The sequence below is a fragment of the Drosophila yakuba genome, unplaced genomic scaffold (genome assembly GCF_016746365.2).
Source record: "Drosophila yakuba strain Tai18E2 unplaced genomic scaffold, Prin_Dyak_Tai18E2_2.1 Segkk8_quiver_pilon_scaf, whole genome shotgun sequence".
NCBI lineage: Eukaryota > Metazoa > Arthropoda > Insecta > Diptera > Drosophilidae > Drosophila > Drosophila yakuba.
In genome coordinates, this window is record NW_025048828.1 from 739285 (window position 1) to 761711 (window position 22427).

General features: G+C 43.0%; 1 protein-coding gene across 6 annotated transcripts in view; it reads right to left on the reverse strand.

Moving 5' to 3' along the window:
* Window positions 1-22347, reverse strand: part of LOC26535568 (aminopeptidase N) — a 254635-nt gene extending 232288 nt beyond the window's left edge. For 4 of the 6 annotated variants that reach the window (XM_039377403.1, XM_039377400.1, XM_039377405.1 and 1 more), the window contains exon 1: window positions 22199-22314. In XM_039377403.1, coding sequence (XP_039233337.1) covers window positions 22199-22297 — 99 coding nt within the window. In that variant the 5' untranslated portion in view covers window positions 22298-22314. Of the gene's footprint in view, window positions 1-21686; window positions 21775-22198 lie in introns of those variants that run through there. The other 2 variants (XM_039377401.1, XM_039377404.1) reach the window with 2 other exon arrangements.
* Window positions 22348-22427: the final 80 nt, after the last annotated feature.

The window sequence follows — 22427 nt, forward strand, 5'->3', positions numbered from 1 at the left end:
AGCAATGGAACCGAGTACAACTAACATCCCTTTGTCTACCAGCTACCGAACAGCGCCAACTATTTCCTTTGCAAGTGCACTAAAATCAGGGATCCAAACACCAGCAGCGGACACCCTCATTCATCAAACAAACACTCACGATAATATGCAACAGCAGCCAATTGGCGTTGAAGCGATTATGCTTTCGATGCAGCAAAGCATGAAAGACTTCATGGCCTTCATGCAAATAACTATGCAAGAGCTTATGAGGAACCAAAACATCCTTATTCAAAACAGTATAATGACTCCCCTAACAATAGCAACCTGGAACGCTAATGGCGTTTCGCGGCACAAGCTAGAACTTGCTCAGTTCTTAGCCGACAGAAACATTGATGTTATTGTACTCTCAGAGACTCACCTTACTAAAAAGTACAATTTTCAAATACCAGGATACAAATTTTATTTTACGAATCACCCGGGTGGTAAGGCCCATGGAGGCACTGGCATACTAATACGATCGCGAATCAAACACCACTTTGTTAGTAATTGGCAAGAAGACTGCCTACAATCTACCTCTATAAGCCTCCAATGCTATAACGGTGCTCTCACTCTGGCTGCTGTCTATTGCCCACCCCGCTTCACAATATCAGAGGAAAAATTCACAACACTCTTCGACTCGCTCGGTGAAAGGTTTGTTGCAGCTGGTGATTGGCATGCCAAGCACATGTACTGGGGATCTCGGATAGCGACCCCTAAAGGAAAACAGCTATACAACGCAATTATTAAACCGCAAAACAAGCTTAATTATGTTTCTCCGGGCACGCCTACATACTGGCCAGCAGATCCTAAAAAGCTTCCAGACTTGATTGACTTTGCCATCACCAAAAGGATATCCCAATTAATGATTACAGCTGAGGCACTTTCAGAACTTTCATCTGATCACTGCCCGGTGCAGTATAGACCGTATAGACTCACAAGCAACAGGACCAACTAGGTGGGTACAAAAAATATGTTTGTTCACATACCGACTTCTCTAGCTCATTGAAAACCGAGCAAGACATCGATCAGTTTGCTGGTAGCCTAGAATCAACACTAGTTGCAGCAGCAAAAGCGTCAACTCCACAAGATACCCACGGATGCAGTAAAAAGTTCAACATGACAAGTCGATATACCGAACTCCTTGTGCTTGAAAAACGACGACTTCGAAGGGAGTTGCAGCAGCACAGATCACCTGGCGCAAAGAGTAGATTAAATGCATCCTCTCGCAGACTTACTAAAGTGCTTAAGAAAAAAGAAGCGGACGCACAACTGCGTTACATCGAGAATCTCACGCCCACCAGCACAAAAAACTCTTTGTGGAAAGCCCATAGGAATCTGCAGGCACCAGCAGAAACTGTCGTACCCCTCCGTAACTCTACCGGAAACTGGTCTCGTAGTGACATGGACAGAGCAAGAGTCTTCGCTGATCATCTCAAAAAGGTATTCCAACCAAATCCAGCCACTAACTCATTTACTCTCCCACCCTTAACTGCATCTGACTTAGCACCACAAGATCCCATAGAATTCCGGCCAAGCGAAATAACGAAAGTCATTAGAGAGCAACTGAAGACTGGAAAATCGCCTGGCTTCTATTTAATAACACCGAAAATGATTATCGAGCTTCCAATGTGTGCAGTTCTACAAATCTGCCTACTCTTCAACGCTATTACCAAAATTGGATACTTTCCTCAAAAGTGGAAGAAATCAGTTATAGTTATGATCCCTAAGCCTGGGAAAGACAAAACACAGCCATCACAGGCCAATAAGCCTACTTACTTGTCTCTCCAAGTTATTTGAAAAAGTACTGCTGCTACGAATCAGTCCCCACCTTAAAACACACGACACACTCCCAACGCACCAATTTGGTTTTCGGGCAAAACATTGAACTATTGAGCAGGTTAACCGCATCACAACGGAAATTCGCACTGCTTTTGAGCATCGGGAATATTGTACAGCTTTATTCTTAGACGTTGCACAAGCATTCGATAGAGTATGGTTGGATGGACTTATGTTTAAAATAACCAAACTGCTGCCTCAAAACTTACATAAGCTTCTAAAGTCTTACTTATACAAAAGAGTGTTCGCGGTTAGATGTAGTTCAAGCACTTCAAGCGATTGTACTATAGAAGCTGGAGTGCCCCAAGGAAGTGTATTAGGTCCAATTCTATACACCCTATACACGGCGGACATCCCAACAGACTACCAGTTAACAATATCCACATTCACTGATGACACTGCAATACTGAGTCGATCCAGATATTTAACATGTGTAGAGAATTGGCTTGCAAATTGGCGCATACGAGTAAACGAACAAAAATGCAAACAAGTTACGTTTACCCTTAACAAACAAAACTGCCCGGCCTTTGTTATGAACCACACGCGCATCCCACAAGCCGATGACGTAACATACTTAGGTATTCATCTGGACAAGCGGCTCACCTGGCGGAAACACATAGAAGCCAAGACGACGCACCTGAGACTAAAAGTAAAGGATCTACACTAGCTTATAAACGTTCGGTCTCCCCTAAGCCTGGAGTACAAAGTCCTTTTGTAGGGTTTCGAGGTTGATTTCGAGCTTCAAGCATCTGGCAATTTCTGCCAGGGTACTATGAAACCTCTCTACTTGACCGTTTGAGGTGCTATGTAGAGGCGGGGCATTGGAAATGGTTATATTAAAGTGGTTTAGCAGGATCGTTTTGATGGTTTCAGAATTCAACGATCTTTCATTATCGCAGTAAATTGTTTTTATCTTCGGGAAGAAATTTACTATGTGCAATAACGGGGATTTTACGTCCACAATAGCCCTCGATGCGATGGCTTGCACTGTGGCGAATTTTGAAAATTTATCAATGCAGGTGAGAAACAGGGTTCCGTCCGTTGAAAAAATGTCAACGTGGAGGATTTCCCCCACAAAGAAGGGTATAGGTGTTTTCGCTACCTCTTGCTTGGATGGGTGACGTTTGTATTTCGCCATTGCACAGGTCTTGCAATTTGAAGTTGCTTCTGTTGCATCTTAGGGAAAAAGTAGTCCCTCAAGATTTGCTTTACGTTTTCCTGTGCGGCTCGGTGGGCCCTGTTATGTTCCGTTATAACGATTTCCCGTTGTTCGGTTGCATCGGTAATGTCTTGAACAAAGCTCTTCGTGTGTTTGAAAGAAGTGCTTGGGAACAGTTCAACTAGTCGGTGTTGAATAAATGCCAAGATCGGTAAGGAGCAATATATTGCGTTCACTACCTTGGCATTTACTACTTCTTGTAGAGCATTAAGAAGATTTTCCCGGTTAGGTATTCTTATTATGTGCCTCACCTTGCTTTTAAACAAGATAAATGTGTCCACCGAGAAGCTGTTTCCTTCTTCAATTACTATTTGGTTCCTAAAACAGTTTACCGGGTTTTCTGTTGTGTCTATGGTGTAAGTCAGCGATTGTTCGCTGTAAATGGTTGCTGCATCCGAATCTTGTTCATTTTCGAGGGCATTTATGTTTTGGCGAGACAAAGCGTCTGCCACAAGATTTTCTTTCCCCGGTTTGTAGACCAATTTAGCACCATGGTCGTCGATAATCCCTTTCCAGCGCTTCAATTTCGCGTTAGGGTTTTTGTCTGAAACGGCAAAGGTAAGTGGCTGGTGATCGGTAAAGATCTGCAAGCCTTTTACACCGTACAGGTAATTGCGGAGGTTTTTTAGCGCCCAAACTATGGCGAGGAGCTCTCGCTCATTGGTTGCATATTTTTTCTCGTTATATCGCAGGGCGCGCGATATCATAGTAATCGGGCGGCCATCCTGAGATAGCACTGCTCCTAGACCAAAGCCCGACGCATCCGTTGTTAAATCGAATGGTGTCTAGAAGTCTGGGTATGAAAGTAAAACGTCCTCTGATGTCAAGATTTCTCTCAACCTGTCGAACGCTTCTTTCTGTTCCTTAGTCATATCAATGTCAATTTTTCTTGACTGATATTTGCTTGCTTTTCCGTTTTCGCCTTTTAGGATGCTCGTTAAAGGCCTTGCGATTTTCGCAAAGTCTTTTATAAAGCACCTATAGTAGCTTGCTAGGCTCAGAAATGATCTGAGCTCGAAAAGCGTTTTTGGTAGGGGGAATTGTTTTATGGCCTTTACCTTTTCAGGTGAAGTTCGCAATCCCCTTGCGACACAATAAACCCCAAGTACTCAACGCTCTTTTTAAAGAACTTTGACTTTTCTCGAGATACTCTCATGCCTGCTTCTAAGAGTTTTGTTAAAGCCCAACCCACATCTTTAATGTGTTCTTCTTTTGTTTTTGAGAAGATTATAACGTCATCGACGTAAACGTAGCATATTTTCGAGATTCCGTCCTGTTGGACATCGTCGATGGCCCTTTGGAAAATGCTTGGGGCGTTTTTAAGCCCAAATGGCAATCTACAGAACTCGTATTTGCCGTTGTTTATAGAGAATGCTGTTTTTTCCCTATCTTTTTCTGCCAGCTCTATTTGGTGAAAGCCTGACTTAAGGTCGAGAGTCGTAAAAAATGTAGACTCGCCCATGTTTTACAGTATTGTCGGTATAGGGTACTTATCGTCGACTGTCCCCTGACTTAGTTTCATAAAATCGATAACTAGTCGCTTCTTTTTTACTCCATTTTGATCTGTCCCTTTCTTATCTACAGTCCAAGTCGGGTTGTTGTAGGGAGATTTGGATGGCCTTATCATGCCGTCCGCAAGAAGTTGTTTAACCTCTGCATTGACGAATGGGATGCGGGTATGATTTAGAATATACCAGCTCCCCGTCAGTTTTTATCGTGGCGATCGTGTTTATATTAAATGGTAGGGCTTCGTCTGGGTCAGCGAAGGCCCTATGATTTTTAAGAATCATCCTATCGAATGAGTTCTTAATTGCAGGAGGGACGTCTTCATCATCAATTTTGATGAAGTTAACGTTTTCTGCTCTAGTGAACTGGATCTTGTCAGATCCGTTACTAGTATTTATTATATTTCCAGTAAAATCGAGTTTCGCATTTACTTGTTTAAGCAAGTCGAGCCCAATAATGCCTTCAAATTCCTTAAGACTGTTTAAAGTAAAAAAGGGTGTTTTTACGTTAAAAACCGAAACGAAACATTTATTTTCGATTTTTGTAAAGCCATGAATCGACCTTACCGTGAAAGGTTTTTCCGCTGCCACGACGCCTTTTAGCCCCGGGAGTGGAGAAATATAGTTTTTGGATCTGCCGGTATCGAGTAATAATTATACCCGTTACTCGTAGAGTAAAAGGGTATACTAGATTCGTTGAAAAGTATGTAACAGGCAGAAGGAAGCGTTTCCGACCATATAAAGTATATATATTCTTGATCAGGATCAATAGCCGAGTCGATTAGGCCATGTCCGTCTGTCCGTCCGTCTGTCCGTCTGTCCGTCTGTTCGTCCGTCTGTCCGTCTGTCTGTCCGTATGAACGTCGAGATCTCAGGAACTACAAAAGCTAGAAAGTTGAGACTAAGCATACAGACTCCAGGGACATAGACGCAGCGCAAGTTTGTCGAATCATGCTGCCACACCCACTCTAACGCCCACAAACCGCCCAAAACTGCCACGCCCACACTTTTGAAAAATGTTTTAATATTTTTCATTTTTGTATTGGTGTTGTAAATTTGTATCGATTTGTCAAAAACTTTTTGCCACGCCCACTCTAACGCCCACAAACCGCCCAAAGCTGCCACGCCCACACTTTTGAAAAATGTTTTGATATTTTTTCATTTTTGTATTAGTCTTGTAAATTTCTATCGATTTGCCAAAACACTTTTTGCCACGCCCACTCTAACGCCCACAAACCGCCAAAAACTGTCAGTGTTGAAGACCTCCTTCGCACTTCCACTAGCTGAGTAACGGGTATCAGATAGTCGGGGAACTCGACTGTAGCGTTCTCTCTTGTTTTATTTCTTTTCCTGCTACCGTACGTGTTATGTAGGGAAGCAGGGACTCTACCCTAAAAAATTGCAGGAGTCTTCTGCATCCAGCTCATCCCCTATTTCGGTGGCGTTTGTTTGGGCAAGGGAGTCGTAATCTTCTTTGTCGGAGTTTTCTTCCGGCAAAAAATTGATTTTCTGTCGAGACCGTGTCGACTGCCCTCTTTGCCACTTTGTGGAATGCTTGAACCGGGAGGAGCTATCGACCTCCATTGGCTCTGGTGCCGGTTGGCTTTGGCCATTCTCTGCGCTATTGTGTGGCCTTTGTTTAAGGGAACCACCGTGGTTGTTTGCTCCTTTTGGAGTTCTGACAAAATGAGGGTTTTTTTTGATCGCCCCCGAATTTTGATTTTGTTCGTAGTATGGCTGCGAATTTTTCCAACCTGCTTGTCGCTGGTTATTTGGCCTATAGGCTTTTTCTTCATTGTGTCGGGCGAAAGAGGCCGCGAACACACTTCTGTCGTTACTCGACTCAGCTTCTTGGGCTAAAGCCAAAGCTGAAGGCAAGTCCCGTGGTTGTGCCGGAAAAACGGCAATTTTTAATGACTTTTTTAGGCCAGATATGAACGCGTGTAAAGCGTCCTCCCTGTGCTGTTCGTTTAGGACGGCCGCTGACTTAACCATGTCCAGAGGCTCGTTGCATACTACTTTTGTGTCTATTTGTATTTCCTTATATGTGTGGACTTTCGGTTTTTTGTCCCTAAGTATGCTCAACTCTCCCATAATGGAGGTTAATTTTGCCTCGAATAGCTGTTCCTGTCGTTGGAGTGCGTCTGCTATGGCGGCCTCCATACTTGCTATCTGTTCTGCCTGCATTTTTGCTGCGTTGCTGGTTGACGGTGCTTCGACTTGATTTGAAGCTCTGTTGCGTAGAAGTTCTAGCACCTCTTCGTCTGATGAGATGTATTCGGTATCCCTATACATGGGACAGTTTAAAAAAAAGAAAATGTTTCATGGGCCACAAAATTAAATCGAGAATATTTGCAGACTATTTCGCAGGGTATTTGTATAAATCATCGAACACTCAAAAACCAAGACGTTATTTTGTATTTTTTCTGTCGAGAATATTTGTCGAATATTTGCGGGGTATTTGTATCAAATATCGAACACTCAAAAACCAAGATGTTATTTTTGTATTTTTTCTGTCGAGAATATTTGTCGAATATTTGCGGGGTGTTATATCAAATATCGAACACTCAAGATCAAGACGCTGCTTATTTTCTGTATTTCGTGTTTTTTTCAGGAATAATTGCAGAATTATTTGTGGGGTATTTGTATCAAAATCAGACATTCAAAAACCAAAACGTTATTTATTTTTGTATTTCGCTACCGTCGCTGCCGCCGCTATTGCCGCCGCCGCTGTCGTTGCTGCTGCCGTTGTAGGGCGAGGGGAAGTTTCTCCCCTTTTGGTTTTGTGTTTGGTTTCAGTTTTCTTTATTTTTTTTCCCACTGGAAGTTCCTTTGCTTATTTATTTCGCTTTTGTATTTTATTTATTTGGAACTTTTTGGTTTTGTGTTTGGTTTCAGTTTTCATTAATTTTTCTCGATGGAAGTTCTTTTGCTTATTTATTTCGTTTTGTATTTTATTTATTTTGAATTTTCTCGCTTTGTTGAAAGCTGGTAATGCGCGTGCAGGCCACCGGATATATCAATGTGAATAAAAACAACAATCATATAATTATTTTTTATATCAGCGCATACGTTTATTCATTTATTATTGTTGTTTTATGGCGATAAATCCAGAACAGCTCAAAGCTGCAATACAGGCAATTGTGGCCAATACTTTAGCGGACGAGGCCGCCAAAAACGAAGGAGCTGTCCAACGCGTTATCAGCAACACATATCGCGTCCACTTCAGCCGTGGCCCCCGTAATTAGAACCTACGAACCCATAGATATAACTAATTATTCTCGATGTTTCCTGACTTCAGACGCCGTTTAATATTTGCCTGAATTCTCGGGGTCACAGGAATCATATGTCTCGTTGGGACAAGCAGCGATAGCTGCATATCGCATATTTAAAAATTTCAATGTCACCTTTCGCCATTACGAGGCAGTGACAATTATTAGAAACAAAGTTAGGGGCGCGGCCGATAACGTTTTATTCCCGTTTGGCACTGTGCTGAATTTCGATGCTATTATAAATCGTCTCGATTTCACTTACAGTGACAAGCGTCCAATATTGAACAAGACATGAGCACTCTAAGACAGGGAAACATGACCCTGTTACAGTATTTTGATGAGGTCGAGAAAAAACTCACCTTACTCACAAATAAAGCTCATAAGTCTTACAAGCCATCGACGGCAAAAGTATTGTGCGAAAAATTCCGAGAGGACGCCTTGCGCATTTTCATCTCGGGTCTTAAACGCAACCTCACTAACGTGCTTTTCGCGGCAACGCCGAAAGACATGCCGTCAGCTCTGGCCTTAGCGCAAGAAGTGGAATCTAACCACGAGAGGTACGTTTTTGCAGCCTGTTTTGCAAAAAGTCAGGAAGACAAAGACCGCAAACCTACTGCAAGAGCGCAGGGTCGTCAACTTGACAAGTACGACTACCATGACCCACAACCTAATAATAATAGGCAGCATAAGGCACAGGTTCACGCCGACCCGCAAAATGTCAAAAACTACAAAAACAACGGCTCACCAGAGCCTATGAAGGCGATCCCTCATTTTTTGAAATTGCTGCATCCGACAAAAGCTTACCAGAACAGAAGACCAGCCATCTCTGAGCGCACAGGCGCCGTGAGGAAACAACAAAAAATTAACTTCATTACGCAGAAGGCGGAAGAAAAGGCAGGAGCATATGCCGCCTCCAAAGCGAAATCGAAAATAGACGACGATGCCATTGTCGAGTATGATTCAGACTACGTCAATTGTTTAGGGGAAAATCCCTGTTACCCGTCATCAGACGAAGAGTAGCAGTGGTACCAATGAATTTTCTTTTAGACACCGGTGCGTCAAAAAATTTCATCCGACCTCGCAAAGTGCTAAAGGGTATCCGCCCGGCGGACTCTCCTTTCGAAATTCCCATATAAGACATTGGTAGTGGCCACGATTAGAACGACTAGCGAAGAGCCCATTTACGCCAAATTATATCCATATCCAATGGAGACAGCAGATTTCGTCAACAACGGGATACAAGACCTGCTTAAAAATTGTAAAATTCATATGATACTGGGCAACTTGGGCAAGGCCAAATTTTTTACGACACTGGACCTGAAGTCCGGTTATCACCAGATCGTCTTAGCGGAAAATGACCTTCTCCGTAAGCGGAGGAAAGTACGAATTCAAGAGGCTTCCCTTTGGTTTGAGAAACGCTTTTAGCATCTTCCAGAGAGAAAATCGGCAAGACTCGATGATGTAATAATCTTCTTAGAAAATGAGAATGCTCATGTCAAGTACGTGGATTGGGTTTTAAAAACCATAAGCGATGCAAATATAGAAGTCTCAGTAAAAAAAGTCCAGTTTTTTAAAAAAAAGCGTAAACTTTCTTGGCTTTATAGTCACCAGTGATGGCACCACCCGAACCAAAAACAATATTTGAGGTTAGATCATTTCTAGGTCACGCGAGCTATTACAGATGCTTTATTAAGGATTTGGCAGCCATACTGCCTATTTCGGACATCTTAAAGGGCGAAAATGGAAGTGTAAACAGACATAGATCGCGACACATCCAAGTACAATTCAATGAGGCGCAAAAAAATTCTTTCGAAAAACTGGGCAACATTCTAACATCCGAAGATGTTATGCTCAGATACCCGGATTACAAGAAGCCATTCTATCTAACGACGGATGCGTTAGCCTACGGTATTGAAGCAGTGCTTTCACAAGAGAACCGTCCTATTACAATGATCTCGAGGACATTAAGGGATAGGGAAATGAACTACGCCACAAATGAAAGGGAACTATAAGCCATTGTTTGGGCGTTGCCCAAACTGAGACACTATTTATATGCGGTGAAAGATATAACTATCTTCACCGACCATCAACCATTGTTATTCTCGGTATCAGACTCTAACTGTTACCGCCGTAATTTAAATTCAACCGCCAACTAGGCCAAAAAGACGTAACCCTGAAAACTTTGGTAAAAGTGTTACCCATGATCTGCGGTTATTGGATAGGGCAACACTTGTTCGACACTTGAGGAAACACTGGCGAAGGAGAAGAAACAAAGTTTTTTAAAGCTGCTCGCTTGCATAAAATAAATTAAATAAAAAATAAGTGACTGCTACAAAAGGTTGTTTCTTATTGCTCTCCCTAGGCCCAAATCAATTAGTGCCTCAACATTTCTTTAAAAAACTTTGTTAGTACTTAATATTAAGCGCAATTAAAAGTGACGCCAACCATTTGTGAAATTCACACGGAACACACGCATACCTATAAGCCAAGATACACACGTACACGTATGAAGGCTATGTATGTGTAGAATTCTGTTGAAGTAGATCACGACGAAGAAACCGACCTCGAAAATGGAGAGAGATGTAACTCTTTGCGGTTCATGCAATAAGAACCGACTATCCAGCGGCGTCCAAAACTGGGTGCAGTGCGACATATGCAAGGCATGGTACCACTTCGCCTGCGTTGGAGTCGATGCCTCTATTGCACAGTCACAATGGACGTGCGACTTGTGCAAACTTGTCGACGATACCCCTTCCACCTCACAGCAAGCCGCTTTACAACGCAACGAACTGACAAATACCTTGCCGAAAGATGGCGACATAATACAAACCGAATCCAATCCCAATAAGCCAGCTGAGACATCATATATTCCATGCTCAAAAAACTTGATGATAGAGATGCTAGAAGAGACACGCCAAGTGGAAAAGAAATATATCGAGCAGAAATATGCAATACTTGCACAGCAGCAGGGGACACAGGAAAGACACATCCTATCATTTGGACCAACTGCATCCCAACTAGCAGCAAGGCAAATATTACCAGCGGATCTGCCGACTTTTAATGGCAACCCAGCAGACTGGCCAAATTTTCATAAGCATGTACGAGAACAGCTGCTCGGTAGCTGGATTTTCAGACGCTGAAAACATGCTTCGTCTCCAGAAGTGTCTCAAAGGGAAAGCCTACGAATTGGTTCGTGATAAGCTGCTACTGCCGGCACTCGTCCCGGAGGTTATCAAGACGCTAAAAACCTTCTTTGGGCGACCGGAACAGATCCTCGACCGGCTCATCGACAAAATCCGTAAAATTAGTATACACAAAGATAGATTGGAGTCCCTAATCGACTTTGCGATGGCAGTGCGCAACGCGTGCGCCACAATGGAGGCCTGTAACCTGTACGCACATCTTGACAACCCAATGCTTCTGCGCGAGCTTGTTGACAAGTTGCCCACTCAGCATAAATTAAGCTGGGCCATGCATCCACGCAGTGCTTCTATCCCTGTCGTAAAATCATTTAGCGACTGGATATACAATTTAGCAGAAGCAGCCTCCACAGTCATACCTGCACAAAATTCATGGAGCGTGAATACCCACACGCACTTATCAACCGGAGGAATGTGTGAGTCCGAAGACGATCAGAAGAAGGACGACGCCAAACCGAACCCTTCATGCGTCATGTGCAACTCCACCGAACATTACGCCGCCCAATGCGAGAAATTTAAAAGTTTGCCTGTTCCGGAGCGACATCATATAATCAACGACGCCAAGGCCTGCTACAGATGCCTAAAGATGCACCGTCGCAAATGTTTCTCAAAACGCGATTGCGGCGTTGATAACTGTCAATCAAAACACCACCCTCTCCTTCACAGGGAAGCTCCTAAACCCGAACTCGTCAGTACCCACCATCAAGAAACTGGCCTCGATGAATCATACTTTCGAATCCTGCCGGTAACACTATATGGGAGCGGAGCAAAGGTCGACACGTATGCGTTTTTGGACGAGGGCTCATCTGTAACACTTATCGATGAAGGAATTCTGAAGCTCCTCAAGGTTCCTGTGTCCTCTGAACCACTTTGTCTGCAGTGGACCGGAGACACCACCCGTACGGAGGAAATGTCTCTCAAAGCCCAGGTAAAAATATCGGAGATGGGGAGTGGAAGAAAACTGTGGCTCAACAACGTGCATTCAATCAAACACCTTGCCCTACCTAAGCAAACCGTTGACGCACATAAACTTGGCAGCAAATACAAGCACCTACATGGATTGCCCATAAAATCATATTGGAATGCTGCACCGATGCTTCTAATTGGCGCAAACAACTGGACCTTTGCTGTTCCCCGCAAAATTCGTGAAGGAAGACGCAATGAGCCTATCGCCTCAAAATGTATGCTAGGATGGAGTATTCAGGGCACAAGTAATGCCACCCAAAATTATTCCCTTCATCACTGCGTTTGCAACTGGGACGACATCGACAAGACGGTAAGAGAAAGCTTCAACACAGACCCTATCACACCGCGGGAGCTTTTCTCTAAAGACGACAAAAAGGCTACGGAAATTCTGGAGGAGACATGCAAGAAAGTAAATGGTCGCTATCAAGTTGGACTGCTCTGGCGAGACAAAAATGTAATTCTCCCAGAAAGCTATTCAAACGCACTTAAACGACTCGAATGTCTTCGACAAAAAATTAACAAGAATCCAGAGCTATTCAATCAAATTCAAGGCCAAATTGACAACCTAGTCGACAAAAACTACGCATTCGAACTGGAAACCAAAGATATAGCAGAGGACATAAACCGTGTGTGGTACCTCCCTATATTCATCGCTCTAAACCCAAACAAGCCAAATAAAATAAGATTGGTTTGGGATGCAGCTGCAAAGAGTCACGGCAAATCCCTTAATGACTTTATGCTGAACGGACCCGATTTCTTAAACCCGCTAACCGAGGTTCTTATGGCATTCAGAGTAGGTCGTATAGGCGTGTGCGCGGATATCGCTGAGATGTTTCATCAAATAACTATCCAGCAAAGCGACATGCATGCTCAAAGATTTCTGTGGCTTAGCAAGGGCAACAAAACTCCCCGCACATTCGTCATGCGGGCAATGACATTTGGAATTTGCTGCGCGCCCTGTATTGCTCACTATGTGCGGGACAAAAACGCACAGGAGTTTAAGGATCAATGTCCCCGAGCTTTCGAATCAATTACAAAGGCTCATTATGTGGACGACCTTATAGACAGCTACACCGACGACTCTGAGGCGATCGAAGTAACATCAAAAGTCCGAGACATTCATGCTGAGGGAGGATTCACTATAAGAAATTGGATCTCGAACTCTACCGCTATCCTCAAACATTTTGGAGAGTGGCAAATAGCCGAACAACATCCCAAAGAACTTGGTGGCCCGGAGAAGGTTCTTGGTATGTATTGGGAACCCTCAAACGACGTTTTTAAGTATACTTTTAGATTTGCGAGACTTAAAAGAGACGTCCTAAATGGAGAATCCATACCAACAAAACGAGAAGCCCTACAAGTATTAATGTCGATTTTTGATCCCTTGGGCCTGTTATCCTGCTACACGATCGGCCTTAAAATGCTTCTGCAAAAAGTATGGCGTGCAGGCATAGACTGGGACGAAGAACTGCCCGATGCCCTGTTCACGTCATGGCAACAATGGAAAACGGTCCTGCTTCAAGCTACCGAACTGGAATTTCCTCGCTTCTACTCCACTTTGCTGCCGAATGCCGACCAGATTGATCTACACACGTTTGTAGACGCAAGCGAGTACGCCTACGCAGCAGTCACATATCTTCGTATCAAGCGAGGAGCAGACGTCGACACAGTACTGGTAGCAGCCAAATGTAAGGTCGCCCCACTAAAACCAGTCTCAATACCACGCATGGAACTACTGGCCGCTGTAATTGGAGTGGGCCTCGCCAAAAAGGCCATGAATGTTAGAAGGCTCAACATCAATTCAAGTACATACTGGACAGACTCTAAGACCGTTCTACAGTGGCTTGATATGGACCCACGGAAATTTCAAGCCTTCGTTATGCATAGAGTTGGGGAGATAATCGATAACACAAGTCGAAACCAATGGCGATGGATTCCCACAAAGCAAAACGTTGCGGACTCAGCTACCAAATTTATCAAAACACCTGACGCTAATCGCTGGTTAAAAGGCCCTCACTTCCTAGTCAAGCCAGAAAGCGAATGGCCACTACAAGACGTTATCCTCGATAACAGCGAGCCGTGTGAACTACGTAAGCATATCTTCGTTGTAAACAAACTAAAGTATTTTGATTTTGCAGTAGAGTACTTCTCTGATTGGAGACGCCTATACAGAGCTGTGGCAACATTCGTGCTATACATTGAAAGAATACGTGCCAAATGTCTCGGAAATCAACTACCGACAACGTTAGACCCGGAAATCATAAATAGAGCAAAATCGTGGCTATATAAACAGGCGCAATCCAGGGTGTATTCAGCTGAAATAACCGCTCTAAAAAATAATTCAGCCATTGACAAGTCAAGCTCGTTGATTGCCCTGAACGTTTACCTGGACGAAGACGGCGTACTACGCATTCAGGGAAGAAACGATAACATAAATCCTGACAACGCCATCGTTCTGTCAAAGAACTCCCAAATCGCATTTTTAATTACAAAATATTACCATGAAAAATCACATCACATGATGCACGAGTCAACGATAAATCGTATTCGAAACGACTTCTACGTACCTCGTCTACGAGTGCTGTATAAAACAGTTCGAAAGGCTTGTCAACTGTGCAAAATTGCCACCGCCAGCCCCGAAGTACCTCAAATGGCTCCATTACCAGTCGCCCGACTAGCGTGCTTCGAGAGGCCCTTTACATACACGGGAGTCGACTACTTCGGTCCTATACTGGTCAACGTTGGCAGGCACAAGGAAAAACGGTGGGGAGTCCTCTTTACCTGCCTGACGCTGAGAGCCGTACACATAGAAGTAGCCCACAAACTCGATGTAAGCTCATGCATTATGTGTCTGCGGAATTTTATGACACGTCGCGGGACTCCAAAAGAAATCTTTTCTGACAATGGCACAAACTTTAAAGCCACGGAGAAAATGGTGAAAGAAGAACTTCAAAAGATCGACTTTGATGAAATCACCATAAAATACGAAGCAATTAAGTGGCACTTCAACCCGCCTGCAGCACCTCATATGGGAGGCGCATGGGAACGACTAGTCCGATCGGTCAAAACTGTTTTGAAAGCAATCTGCCCAACAAACAACTTCAACGACGAAACTCTTCAAACCGCCCTTATGGAAGCGGAAAGTATCATCAATTCCAGACCACTAACCTTTGTCTCTTTAGATTCAGCCGACGACGAAGCACTCACCCCGAATCATTTACTTCTGGGATCGACGAACGGCTATAAGCGTATGGCAGATGGCAATACCGATCTAAGGCTGCGTTGGCAACAAACTCAGTTATTCGCAGACAAATTCTGGAATCGCTGGGTTAAGGAATTTACCCCAAGTTTAACCAGACGCAGCAAGTGGTTTACCAAACGTCCCCCAATAGCTATCGGTGATGTCGTTATCGTTGTCGACGATCAACTGCCGAGGAACATGTGGCCAAAAGGACGTATTACTGACGTAGTGATGGCCAAAGATGGACAAGTACGCAGAGCTACAATATGGACACCAAAAGGCATCATGGTCCGCCCAGTGGCCAAGATTGCTGTCCTGGACGTCGGTTTAAAAATTGGTGAAGATCAGAAGGACGTTCACGGGGGGGGGAATGTTACCGCCGTAATTTAAATTCAACCGCCAACTAGGCCAAAAAGACGTAACCCTGAAAACTTTGGTAAAAGTGTTACCCATGATCTGCGGTTATTGGATAGGGCAACACTTGTTCGACACTTGAGGAAACACTGGCGAAGGAGAAGAAACAAAGTTTTTTAAAGCTGCTCGCTTGCATAAAATAAATTAAATAAAAAATAAGTGACTGCTACAAAAGGTTGTTTCTTATTGCTCTCCCTAGGCCCAAATCAATTAGTGCCTCAACACTAACCCTAACGCGAAAATTAAAAGATGGAAGGGTCGCATCGAGGAAACGGGTGCGAAGGTAGTCTATAAACCGGGAAAGGAAAATATGGTTGCTGATGCCCTGTCTAGGCAGCATATTAGTGCCATAGAAGAACAGGACGCAGAATCATGCGTTGCAACCATTCACAGTGAGATTTCCCTCACCCTTACCATAGAAGCAACGGATAAGCCCCTAAACTGCTTCCAGAACCAACTAATTCTAGAAGACGCCCGCTTTCCGCTAAAACGCTCTTTTGTTCTCTTCAAAAATAAGAAACGACACGCGAACAACTTCACCAACAAGGAGTCATTACTCAATGACCTTGCGGATGCAATAGGCGTAAATGCCCTCCATTGCGATTTGCACACGTTAGCAACGGTGCAGGACGACTTAGTGCGGAGAGTTCCGACTACAAAATTCGGGCACTGCAAAAACCGTGTTACAGATAATTTTGGGGTCGAGGAAAGGAGGGAAGTCATGTTAGCAGAACACAATAGGGCCCACCGGTCGGCCCAAGAAAATGTGAAGCAGGTTCTCACAGATTACTACTTCTTAACAAGAGAGAACGCTATAGTCGAGTTCCCCGACTATCTGATACCCGTTACTCAGCTAGTGTAAGTGCGAAGGACAGTTTTTGGCGGTTTGTGGGCGTTAGAGTGGGCGTGGCAAAAAGTTTTTTCGCGAAAATATAGAAATTTACAAGACTAATACAAAAATGAAAAAATATCAAAACATTTTTCAAAAGTGTGGGCGTGGCAGCTTTGGGCGGTTTGTGGGCGTAAGAGTGGGCGTGGCAAAAAGATTTTTTGCAAGTCGATAGAAATTTTCAAGACCAATACAAAAATGAAAAAATATTAAAACATTTTTCAAAAGTGTGGGCGTGGCAGTTTTGGGCGGTTTGTGGGCGTTAGAGTGGGCGTGGCAAAAAATTTTTTTTGCAAATCGATAGAAATTTACCATACCAATACAAAAATGAAAAAATATCAAAACATTTTTCAAAAGTGTGGGCGTCGCAGTTTTGGGCGGTTTGTGGGCGTTAGAGTGGGCGTGGCAACATGAATCGACAAACTTGCGCTGCGTCTATGTCTCTGGAGTCTGTGTGCTTAGTCTCAACTTTCTAGCTTTTGTAGTTCCTGAGATCTCGACGTTCATACGGACAGACAGACGGACAGACGGACAGACGGACAGACGGACGGACAGACGGACATGGCCAAATCGACTCGGCTATTGATCCTGATCAAGAATATATATACTTTATATGGTCGGAAACACTTCCTTCTGCCTGTTACATACTTTTCAACGAATCTAGTATACCCTTTTACTCTACGAGTAACGGGTATAAAAATGGCCGAACTGGCCAAAGCTAAATATGATAGGCACCCAAAGAAACAAGAGATCGGCGACTTACCGATTCCTTCTCATGTAGACAAAATGCTACACATAGACATTTTTTCAACGAATAAAAATTATATTCTCACTTGCTTTGGCAAGTTTTCGAAATTCGTCGTCGTACAGCATGTGCCGTCAATAACAATTAAGGATTTGAAACCGGCCTTGTTACAGGTCATGAATTTCTTCCCAAAGGCCAAAGTGACTTACTACGACAACAAGCCATCGTTAAAATCGCACACGATCCCGGCCATGCTAGACAACCATTTTGGCGTCAGTATCACGAATGCGCCACCCCTTCACAGTCTCTCAAACGGGCAAGTGGAACGTTTTCACAACACTCTACTAGAGCTCGCCAGGTGACTAAAATTGACAAGGGCATGAGTGATACTGTGGAAATAATCTTATTAGCCACTACCAGATATAACAAATCGATCCATTCGGTCATCGATGAGGCCAGTCGACGCAATACAAGAATCCAAGGACGACACACAAGAACGGATTGCTGACAAAATGCACTGAATGTCAACTTCACTAACGTAAAGTGCGCAGATGCACCACCTTTGGTGAAGAAGGCATTTCTGGGGATGATAAAAAGCCGAAAAAACGCCTTCGCAGATCCCAACGAGGCCCTGCCATATAAGACATTGGTAGTGGCCACGATTAGAACGACTAGCGAAGAGCCCATTTACGCCAAATTATATCCATATCCAATGGAGGCAGCAGATTTCGTCAACAACGGGATACAAGACCTGCTTAAAAATTGTAAAATTCAGATGATACTGGGCAACTTGGGCAAGGCCAAATTTTTTACGACACTGGACCTGAAGTCCGGTTATCACCAGATCGTCTTAGCGGAAAATGACCTTCTCCGTAAGCGGAGGAAAGTACGAATTCAAGAGGCTTCCCTTTGGTTTGAGAAACGCTTTTAGCATCTTCCAGAGAGAAAATCGGCAAGACTCGATGATGTAATAATCTTCTTAGAAAATGAGAATGCTCATGTCAAGTACGTGGATTGGGTTTTAAAAACCATAAGCGATGCAAATATAGAAGTCTCAGTAAAAAAAGTCCAGTTTTTTAAAAAAAAGCGTAAACTTTCTTGGCTTTATAGTCACCAGTGATGGCACCACCCGAACCAAAAACAATATTTGAGGTTAGATCATTTCTAGGTCACGCGAGCTATTACAGATGCTTTATTAAGGATTTGGCAGCCATACTGCCTATTTCGGACATCTTAAAGGGCGAAAATGGAAGTGTAAACAGACATAGATCGCGACACATCCAAGTACAATTCAATGAGGCGCAAAAAAATTCTTTCGAAAAACTGGGCAACATTCTAACATCCGAAGATGTTATGCTCAGATACCCGGATTACAAGAAGCCATTCTATCTAACGACGGATGCGTTAGCCTACGGTATTGAAGCAGTGCTTTCACAAGAGAACCGTCCTATTACAATGATCTCGAGGACATTAAGGGATAGGGAAATGAACTACGCCACAAATGAAAGGGAACTATAAGCCATTGTTTGGGCGTTGCCCAAACTGAGACACTATTTATATGCGGTGAAAGATATAACTATCTTCACCGACCATCAACCATTGTTATTCTCGGTATCAGACTCTAACCCTAACGCGAAAATTAAAAGATGGAAGGGTCGCATCGAGGAAACGGGTGCGAAGGTAGTCTATAAACCGGGAAAGGAAAATATGGTTGCTGATGCCCTGTCTAGGCAGCATATTAGTGCCATAGAAGAACAGGACGCAGAATCATGCGTTGCAACCATTCACAGTGAGATTTCCCTCACCCTTACCATAGAAGCAACGGATAAGCCCCTAAACTGCTTCCAGAACCAACTAATTCTAGAAGACGCCCGCTTTCCGCTAAAACGCTCTTTTGTTCTCTTCAAAAATAAGAAACGACACGCGAACAACTTCACCAACAAGGAGTCATTACTCAATGACCTTGCGGATGCAATAGGCGTAAATGCCCTCCATTGCGATTTGCACACGTTAGCAACGGTGCAGGACGACTTAGTGCGGAGAGTTCCGACTACAAAATTCGGGCACTGCAAAAACCGTGTTACAGATAATTTTGGGGTCGAGGAAAGGAGGGAAGTCATGTTAGCAGAACACAATAGGGCCCACCGGTCGGCCCAAGAAAATGTGAAGCAGGTTCTCACAGATTACTACTTCTTAAAAATGGCCGAACTGGCCAAAGCTAAATATGATAGGCACCCAAAGAAACAAGAGATCGGCGACTTACCGATTCCTTCTCATGTAGACAAAATGCTACACATAGACATTTTTTCAACGAATAAAAATTATATTCTCACTTGCTTTGGCAAGTTTTCGAAATTCGTCGTCGTACAGCATGTGCCGTCAATAACAATTAAGGATTTGAAACCGGCCTTGTTACAGGTCATGAATTTCTTCCCAAAGGCCAAAGTGACTTACTACGACAACAAGCCATCGTTAAAATCGCACACGATCCCGGCCATGCTAGACAACCATTTTGGCGTCAGTATCACGAATGCGCCACCCCTTCACAGTCTCTCAAACGGGCAAGTGGAACGTTTTCACAACACTCTACTAGAGCTCGCCAGGTGACTAAAATTGACAAGGGCATGAGTGATACTGTGGAAATAATCTTATTAGCCACTACCAGATATAACAAATCGATCCATTCGGTCATCGATGAGGCCAGTCGACGCAATACAAGAATCCAAGGACGACACACAAGAACGGATTGCTGACAAAATTAAGAGTGCCCAATACGCACTAAGGTCTAGAGAGAATGCATCTTGACAAAACAGAGTCTTCAAAGTGGGCGGAAAGGTTTTGGTCAAAACTAATAGAAGGCTTGGCAATAAACTCACTCCCTTGTGTGAGGAAAAAGCCATACAAGCAGACCTGGGGACCACGGTCCTCATTGAAGGGAGGGTGGTCCACAAAGACAACTTAAAATCACTCTCTCGCTTAATTTTAAACTTTTTATTATTACCACCTATCATCAGCCGTTTGGCAAACTTCCATTCCTTCCATAAAAAATATATTTCCACAAGTGCAGAATTTTCATTCCCTCTCACTGTCATTGGTGTCAACGCACATCACTAACTATTCACAAACAAGGTATATCCCCTTCATAGATGGAGAGATCCTGGTGTGGAATGAGCTCGCGTACGTGACGTACTCGGCAAATCTTTCGGAATATATGCGCGTAATAGAAGAAACAAGCAGCATGAACGAGATGTTTCCACAGTCCCACATAAGGAAGTTGCTAGAAGTGGACACCTTCGGGACACGCTGGATTCGTTAAGAGTCCACCACAAAATCGCAAGGAGTTTAGATGTTCTGGGCTCAATGCTAAAGGTAGTAGCGGGGACGCCGGATGCCAGCTATCTAGAAAGAGTTAGGTTCACAGAATGACATTTGACGCAGTCAAACAACAGGCACTTACTCAACTAGTGGAAGTGCGAAGGAGAGTCTTAAAGACTGACAGGTTTTGGCGGCTTGTGGGCGTTAGAGTGGGCGTGGCAAAAAGTTTTTAAGCAAATCGATAGAAATTTACAAGACCAATACAAAAATGAAAAATTACCGTAACATTTTTTAAAAGTGTGGCCGTGGCAGTTTTAGGCGGTTTGTGGGCGTGGCAACATGAATCGACAAACTTGCGCTGCTTCTATGTCTCTGGAGTCTGCTTTATCTCAATATTTTAACTTCTGTAGTTCCTGAGATCTCGACGTTCATACGGACGGACATGGCCAGATCGACTCGGCTATTGATCCTGATCAAGAATATATATACTTAATATGGTCGAAAACACTTCCTTTTGCCTGTTTCCTTTTAAGGATTCTAGTATACCCTTTTACTGTACGAGTAACGGGTATTATAATAATAAACAACACCAAAAATGACTCGTTTCTTTTTTAGCTAAAAAAATAAATTAATTCCTTTAAATTAGTTTAGTTCAGTATATTCCATATATATAAAAAAATATAAAGCATATGGAAAAACACCTTTTTTTAATATTACATCCTATATTAAATTGACATTAACCCATTGAGACTCCTAAATAAATTAATAAATTTGCATGGCGGAAGAACAGAATTAGTGACAATTCCATCTCCTATGGAGTTTAAGTGGGAAAAAATAAAATGTTACTAATCGAGTAATACTACTGCAAGTTCGCTTTACTAAAAGGCGCATTTACTATAGAAATCTTCTTTACGTGGAATCTTTTGTTTTCACTAATAATAATTAAAATTTTAAGCTATGAGATAATCCTATCATAAGAAAAAGTTAAAGAAAAAGTTAGGCAATCTTATTACTTAAAAATCACTAACTAACATACGGGAAAAAATAAAAAATACTACATATTTACTTTAAATATAAATATTGAATTTTTTTTAAATTATATTTAATATTGTTGAATTGAACAAACGTGAACCGAGTTTGCTGAAAGCAAGAAACTTTATAATGTAAAACTAATCATTCCGTGATATAGAAAAATCCTAAGCTTCGAGGCCCATAGAAGGGGCCCACACATTACAAATGTTCTGCATAATGAATGTTTATAAGCATAATTTATAATGTTACATTTTTAAAGATGAATTCGTGATTTCTGAACATACAGCTTATATAGCTTTATATGTATATTTAAATTGTTTGAAATATTTATTACGCCCCTGTAACGACGACTCGAGCTCTTTTGAAACCAACAATGGACTAATTTAAAATGGCCCCTTAAAAATAGATTTCGTTTTTGTAGCTAAGGTTATTAAATTGATTATGCATTTTATGATTTCACAGTTTGCAAAAAAAATGCTTTATGAAAAACCTTATATTTTAGTAGACGCACCCAGTAAGGGTGTTTCCATGAAGGAGGCGACAGACCTGATCAAGACGACAGAAGCGCCTGAGCGAGATCCCGCAACCGTATGCAACTGGCGAGCCTGGAGCAACCTGCGTGCAACTTGAAACAGGACCTTGCATAACCTTACCACCCCACACCACGCACAGGAACACATGCACAGCTGCAACTATTCCGTTAAGCTTCGTCTTGAAGAATGACCGAACATAACCTCACTTGGGACCTACTAATCCCAAATATGACCGACATTAT